At 48.4% G+C, this 7,997-nt stretch overlaps 1 protein-coding gene across 4 annotated transcripts in view; it reads right to left on the bottom strand.

Moving 5' to 3' along the window:
• The window catches only part of RHBDL3 (rhomboid, veinlet-like 3 (Drosophila)), a 59,324-nt gene that overhangs the window by 6,691 nt on the left and 44,636 nt on the right, over positions 1-7,997 (bottom strand). For all 4 annotated transcript variants that reach the window (XM_011937649.1, XM_011937650.1, XM_011937648.1 and 1 more), the window contains one exon: positions 1,846-1,906. In XM_011937649.1, coding sequence (XP_011793039.1) covers positions 1,846-1,906 — 61 coding nt within the window. The remainder of the gene's footprint in view (positions 1-1,845; positions 1,907-7,997) is intronic.

The raw sequence follows: 7,997 nt of genomic DNA, 5'->3' as shown, positions 1-7,997 counted from the left end.
ATTTTTTTTTTTTTTTTTGTAGAGACAGGGTCTTGCTCTGTTGCCCAGGCTGGTCTTAAACTCCTAGGCTCAAGAGATCTTCCTGCCTCAGTCTAAGTAGCTAGGACTACAGGTGCAAGCCACCATGCCAGGCTAATATTTTTGTATTGTTTTTGTAGAGACAGGGTCTTGCTATATTGCCAAGGCTGGTCTTGAACTCCTGGGCTCAAGCGATCCTCCCACCTTGGCCTCCCAAAGTGCTGGGATTTCAGGTGTTAGCTACACTGCCCAGCCCCTTCCTCCATTGCTTCTGTTCAGACTCATTTCTTTCTATCTCAGAAAGAGCCCTTTGGCCTCTGGTCTTACCCCCCTTGTCCCCACTATCTGTTCTCCACACTGCAGCCTGACTGGTTTTCTAAAACTCTGATTATCCATCAATAACTCTCTTGTTGAAAGCCCTCCAGTGGGATCCCAGGGAATGCAAGGTGAAGTACATTTTCTTTTCTTAGCATTTAAAGCCCTTAATGGTCTGGCTCCTACTATTTCACTAACTTTATCGCTGATCAAAATCACACACAGTCCTAAAACTAATTCTTTGGTTTTACTAACCAACTCGCTGGCCATGACACTTCGCCCATCTATGTATTAGTTCAGGCGGCAGCTTTGCCTGAAATGTCCTCTTGCATCGTGTTTACTTGGTGGACACCTGCTTGCCGCTAACACTCAGAATGACTTCTGCAGGTAGAACTGAGCTCTCCCAACTAGGGCCCTGAGGATATCTTGTTCCGAGGGGGTTCTTGGACTAGTCACAGTTTGTGAACCTGCTAAAATCGCAGCTTTTGATATAAGTGTGTATGCACATGAGTGCACATATATGTATTTTTCTGGTAACAGGGCCTAGGACTTTCAACAAGGGATCTCAAAGGATCAGTTTCATGATCAAAATGTTAGGAAGTTATTTGTCTTGATCTGGGTGCTGGTCCTTAAGCACTATTCTGTTTGCATATTATATGTCAATAAAAAGATGAAAAAATAGGCTGGGACCAGGTGTGGTGGCTCACGCCTGTAATCCCAGCACTTTGGGAGGCCAAGGTGGGCAGATCACCTGAGGTCAGGAGTTTGAGACCAGCCTGGCCAACATGGTGAAACCCCTTTTTTACAAAAAATACAAAAAAGTAGCTGGGCATAGTGGCACATGCCTGCAATCCCAGCTACTTGGGGGGCTGAGACAAGAGAATCACTTGAACCTGGGAGGTGGAGGTTGCGGTGAGCTGAGATCATGTCACTGCACTCTAGCCTGGGCGACAGAGGGAGGCTCTGTCTCAAAAAAGAAAAAAAAAAAGGCTGGGCATGGTGACTCACACTTGTAATCCCGGCAACCTGAGAGGCCAAGGCAGGAGGATTGCTTGAGCCCAAGAGTTCAACACCAGCCTGGGCAACATGGCAAGACCCCCATCTCTGCAAAAATTTTAAATAGCCAGGCATGGTACCACACATGTGTAGTCCCAGCTATTTGAGAGGCTGAAGAGGGAGGATCATTGGAGCCCAGGCAGGAGTCTGATGCTGCAGTGAGATATGACTGTGCCGCTGCACTACTGCCTGGATGACAGAGGAAGACATCCTGTCTCAAACAAAAGACGAAAATATAATTTTTAAAAATAGGTAAATAAATAAAAGATGAATGGTTACGAAGCAGCACAGCGGGACAGACAGCTCTCACAATAGCCCTACTCTTTCACACATCATTGACATGTCCCACTTTTTTTTTCTTGACCACAAGCCCGTGAAGGGCAGGGACTGTGCCATCTTTGAACCCCATGGCCTGGAGCCAGGCTTTCGTCCCCCAGCTGTCCCATCAGTACTTACTACAGATAAGGGCCACAGCCATCCGCAGCAGCTTGAACTGGCACTTCATTCCTGACCAGTTCTAGGGAAAAAGGAGAGAGTTCAGTCAGTTCCAGATTAGACCACTCTTCTGCCAGTGTGTCTTGCTTAAGAAAACCTGACATTAAAATAAGGATCTCCATGAAGTACTGAAAGAGAGGGCTGTGGCTTAGTAGCAGAACACATCACATGGCTTTGAGATTTTAGGCAACAGCAAGTTTACTCCTGTCATAAAAGCTCTTGAGCTGGACTAACAGAGGAAGGGACTCCAGATCTAGGAAGAGGAGAGGCCCTGTCTCCTCAACACGGACAGAGAACATCTCAGAGCTGCATTCATTGCTGGGCTCCATGGTTGCAAAAGATGCAGGACAGCCAACCAAGCAAAGTCAAAGCAGAACCACCAGGATGATAAAAGAGCTCAAAATCCTGCAGATGAGGAATGAATGGGGAAGCCAGGATCTTTTAGCTCAAAGAAGAGGAGACTCAGGGGTCAGGTTCATTGTTGTCAAATATCAAATGAGTCAACACAAGGGAAGGGCACATTCGATTCAGTGTAACCTGCAAGCAGAAGATGCAATGGATGAAAACTTCAGAGAGAGACTTTTTAGCTCAGAGTAAGTTTCCATTTCTAGTAAGCAGAGCTCTCCAGAGATAGAATGGTCCATCTTGCAGGGGTCATGCGTTTCCCACCATCGGGGATTTCATGTCACTCGGAAAGGATGCTCCAGAGGTGAATCAGGTGCTGGAGAGGGGGTGGCCTAGGTGACCTTCAAACAACTCCCTCTCTCCCCTGAGAATCTCGGAAAACTCGGAACCTCCAAAGCAGATAAACAGTACAATTATTCACTTTACAAAAGGACTTTTCACTTTACAAAAGAATTCACCACAGGGTTCCTTTGAGAGGCACTCCTGCAGTGCATTCAAAGCACTATTCCATTTATACAGAGGTGCACGTGCACAGAAATAAGCCCGGAATCTTCCTGGAACACATAAGCCCCAGGGAAGGAGGGTACAACCAGGAGACTTTGGTTCCCTCCCACCACCCAATCTGCCTTTGCTGTCTGGCCCAGGCCCAGCTTGGGGGCATGTCTGGCACTTCTGTGAGGTTGCAGGAACATCCGTGTAACTTTACAGAGGCCCTGAACACTGGCACGGACAACAACATCTATGAAAGCTTCAGTCAAGCAAGCAGGACACAGAGCAGATGCCAAAGAGGGGGAAATCCTCACAGCCTTCAGTTCTCACTCACCTCCTCCCTTCTCCCCATCCTTCCTCACTGACCAGCAACCCCTTCTTCACAGAAAGTGAAGTGTGGGCCACCCGCGGTCCTGCTTTAGGTGGAAAGCCTATCTTCGCTTGCCGACATGTTCCGTGCTAGGAAGCAGATGGCAGGATATCGTTGTCATCTGCTGGTGTCTGCCCACAGAGGAGCCTTGCCAGGAGACAAGGAACAAAACAGGAGTCGGTGCCCTCCCCTGGATCTAGCGACCCAATCTGAGCTGGCTCAGTTAGTGGATGGTGGGTACTGCAGCCTCCCTCCAAGCTGAAACCCTAGGATGGGAGGAAACTTGGGAATCATCTAATGGGACATCTCTTCCCAAAGGCGGACACCCACTGCCAAGTAGCCAACAAGATGGCCCTCCAGCCCACGTGACGGGGTGCTCCCTGCCTCCTGGGGAGCCCTGGGAAGGGCTCTCACCCCTAACAGTTCTTCCTGCTATTGTTTGCCAGGCTTTCCTTCCCTATAATGTCCCCTCCATGGGTTTCAATTCTCCCTTAAAAGTGATACCCGGCTGGGCGCGGTGGCTCATGCCTGTAATCCCAGCACTTTGGGAGGCCGAGGCAGGTGGATCACTTGAGCCAGACTCCGTCTCAAAAAAAATAAAAATAAAAATAAGTGATACCCATGTACATAGCAGCATTATTCACCATAGGCAAGATGTGGAAGCCACCCCAGTGTCCATGGATGGATGGATGGATAAATGAAATATACACACGTATGTCTATATATTTGGTTTCTTTCCACCTCCTCCCTTCCCCCACTCTTCCTTGCTGACCGGCAACCCCTTCTTCACAGAGGGTGAGGTGAGCTACCTGCCTTCCCTTTTTAGGTGGAAAGTCTAATCTTCACTTGTTGACATGTTCCAAGCTAAGAAGCAGATGGCAGGATAACGTTGTCACCTGCTGATATATACATACAATGGAACACAATTCAGCCTTAAAAAGGCGGAGGCTCACTCCCAGCACTTTGAGAGGCCGAGACAGGCAGATTAAGAGGTCAGGAGATCGAGACCATCCTGACTAACACGGTGAACCCCGTCTCTACTAAAAATACAAAAAATTAGCTGGGCGTGGTGGCGGGCGCCTGTAGTCCCAGCTGCTTAGGAGTCTGAGACAGGAGAATGGCGTGAACCCGGGAGGCGGAGCTTGCAGTGAGCCGAGATCACACCACTGCACTCCAGCCTGAGGTGACAGAGCTAGACTCCATCTCAAAAAAAAAAAAAAAAGGCGGGTGGCGGGGAGGGAATTCTGACCCATGTTACAGCACAAATAAACCTGGAGGACCTTATGCTAAGTGAAATAAGGCAGTCACAGAAAGCTAAATACTGTATGATTCCACTTAGATGAAGTATAGAGTAATTAAATTCAGGGAGACAGAAAGTAGAATGGTGGTTTCCAGGGGCTGGAGGGAGGAGGGGGTGGGGAGTCATTGTTTAGTGGGTACAGAGTTTCAGTTTTGCAAGATGAAGAGTTCTGGAGACAGATGGCGATGATTGTACAACAATGTGAATGTATGAATGTACTTAATGCCACTGAACTGTACATTTAAAATGTAACTGTATACTTTAAGATGGTGCATTTTATGGTATGTACATTTAGCACAATTAAAAGCAAAAGTACAGAAGACTTTTTCTTTTTAAGAGACAGGGCTTCACTCTGTCAGCCAGGCTGGAATACAGCAACGCAACCATAGCTCACTGGAGCCTCAAACTCCTGGCCTCAAGTAATCCTCCCGCCCCAGCTTCCCAGGTAGCCAGGATTATGGGCATGTGCCACCACATCTAGCTAAATTTTTTATTTTTTGTAGATATGGAACTTCACTATGTTGTCAGGTTGGTCTCGAACTCTTGGCCTCAAGTGGTCCTCTAGCCTCGGTCTCTCAAAGTGCTGGGATTATAGGCCAGGTGCTCACGCCTGTAATCCCAGCACTTTGGGAGGCCAAGGTAGGAGGACTGCTTGAGCCTGAGAGTTTGAGACCAGCATGGGCAACATGGCGAAACCCTGACTCTATAAAAAAGTAGCTGGGCGCTCTTTTACCAAGGACCCGCCAACATGGGCCGCGTTCGCACCAAAACCGTGAAGAAGGCAGCCCGGGTCATCATAGAGAAGTACTACACGCGCCTGGGCAACGACTTCCGCATGAACAAGCGCATGTGCGAGGAGATTGCCATTATCCCCAGCAAGAAGCTCCGCAACAAGATAGCAGGCTATGTCACACATCTGATGAAGCGGATTCAGAGAGGCCCTGTAAGAGGTATCTCCATCAAGCTGCAGGAGGAGGAGAGAGAAAGGAGAGACAATTACGTTCCTGAGGTCTCAGCCCTAGATCAGGAGATAATTGAAGTAGATCCTGACACTAAGGAAATGCTGAAGCTTTTGGACTTCGGCAGTCTGTCCAACCTGCAGGTCACTCAGCCTACAGTTGGGATGAATTTCAAAACACCTCGGGGACCTGTTTGAATTTTTTCTGCAGTGCTGTATTATTTTCAATAAATCTGGTACAACAACAACTACAACAAAAATTAGCTGGGCATGGTGGTGTGCACCTGTAGTGCCAGCTACTCAGGAGGCTGAGGTGGGATGATTGCTTGAGCCCAGGAGGTGGAGGTTGCAGTGAGCTGAAATTGCACCAGCGCACTCCAGCCTGGGCAACAGAATGAGACCCTTTCTCAAAAACAACAGGCCGGGTGTGGTGGCTCAGGCCTGTAATCCCAGCACTTTGGGAGGCTGAGGGAGGTGGATCACTTGAGGTCAGGAGCTCAAGACCAGCCTGGCAAACACAGTGAAACCCCATCTCTACTAAACATACAAAAAAATTAGCTGAGTATGGTGGTACATGCCTGTAACCCCAGTTACTCTGGAGGCACAAGAATTGCTTGAACCTGGGAGGTGGAGGCTGCAGTGAGCTGAGACTGCGCCACTGCACTCCAGCCTGGGTGAAGGGTGGGATTCCGTCTCAAAACAACAACAAAATACAAAGCGCTGGGATTACAGGCATGAGCCATTGTGCTCGGCCCCCTCTGAGTAAATATCTTATTATTTTTCTTTTTTTTTTCTTTTGAGACAGGGTCTCACTCTATTGCCCAGGCTGGAGTGAAGTGGCATGATCACGGCTCACTGCAGCCTTGACCTTCTGGGCTTAAGTGATCCTCCCACTTCAGCCTCCCAACTAGCTGGGACTATAGGCACACTCTACCACACCCGGCTAATTTTTAAATTTTTTTGTAGAGATGGGGTCTCCCTATGTTGCCCAGGCTGGTCCAGAACTCCTGGGCTCAAACAATTCACCTGTCTCAGCCTCCCAAAGTGCTGGGATTGTAGGCGTGAGCCACTGAGCCTGGCCTGAGTGAATATCTTCTCTGAAGACAGTGTCTTTTTCACTGTGTCCTGAGTGATAATATCAGGCAAAGTAAGTTAGAACATGTGGATGGCTCTCTCCTTCATCTGAGGTCTCCTGCCTCCATGCCCCTCCTGGGCCCTATCTGGGATAATGTTAAACGCACCACCCTTATTCTTGACCTGGTTGGTCATCGGTGGGGTGGCTCAGAATTCCTTTTTCTCTATTGTTTTCATTTGTGAATTTGAGGTAACAACAGCACCTTATCTCAGTTACCCACCTCATTGGGTGGTTGTGAGAATGAAATGAATTAACATATGTAAAGCACTAAGACCACTGCCTGGCACACAGTAGGCATCATCTAAATGTGTGGCAGTATCTTGACCTGAGACGGGGAGTTTGCCCTGCAGAGTAGCTTGAAAAATTCTGAATCTGAATGACTCCAGTTTTGCCACAGCACCTCCCAGGCACGCTTTATGGGTTTACAACATCTGCCTGGCCCCTGAAAGCCCTGGAGCTTGCCAAACTGATCCGGTCCATCCCTCTGCCACACAGTTTAGGGAAAAAGAAACTGAGGATTCAGGCGGGCTGGTTCAAGGTCACAGTGAGTGAATGGCGAGCTGATTGGGCTCCTGGTCCAGGGCTCTGTCCACCTACACTTCAGAGGTCACATTCCATGTGCCTGTGCTGTCTGTCCCAGCTGCCCACAAACAGAGTGAAGGAACGCCAGTAAATATGATCTGCCTCCCAGCAGCCAAGGGGTTAAACTAGAGAGTCCCTGCTTCCGACCAGCTGCCTTACTTTCCCAATCCAATATTCCCACCAATAAAATCAGCACTGAAACAACAGGAGAGAAGAAAAAAAAATCTCACACGCAGCCAGCACTGCTGTGGCTATAAATGCGGAAAAGCCCGCAGATCCTTGGGGAATACAAACCTTTTGCGGGCCCTTTAATTTCATTCTCTCCTAGAGCCTCAAAGAGTGAGACAGTAACTCACCCACAGCGAACAAGTTGGTAACTAGTCCCCTCAGCATCTTGCTCACTCAACCAGTTAAGAGTGCAGAGGCTGAAAGCCAGGCAGGGAGCTTCCATTCCAATATAGCTTTCTATATCTTTCCCTGGTAGAAACGGTTTCTTGTGAAATGACTTCAAGAAAACCCAACACAGGGAATGTGAAAGCATGACACAGATAAATTAGGCAGTGATTCTTTGTCCTACAAAAGGATTTTTCCTTAATAAAGTAAACCTTTTTTTTTTTGGAGATGGAGCCTCACTCTGTCACCCAGGTTGGAGTGCACTGGCGCAATTTCGGCTCACTGCAAGCTCTGCCTCCCAGATTCACGCCATTCTCCTGCCTCAGCTTCCTGAGTAGCTGGGACCACAGGTGCCCAACACCACGCCCAGCTAATTTTTTGTATTCTTTTTTTTTTTTTAGACGGAGTCTCACTCTGTCGCCCAGGCTGGAGTGCAGCGGCACAATCTTGGCTCACTGCAACCTCCGCCACCCAAGTTCAA

The sequence above is a fragment of the Colobus angolensis genome, unplaced genomic scaffold (genome assembly GCF_000951035.1).
Source record: "Colobus angolensis palliatus isolate OR3802 unplaced genomic scaffold, Cang.pa_1.0 Scaffold167, whole genome shotgun sequence".
Classification (NCBI taxonomy): Eukaryota; Metazoa; Chordata; class Mammalia; order Primates; family Cercopithecidae; genus Colobus; species Colobus angolensis.
This window is presented reverse-complemented; position numbering and strand designations above follow the sequence as displayed.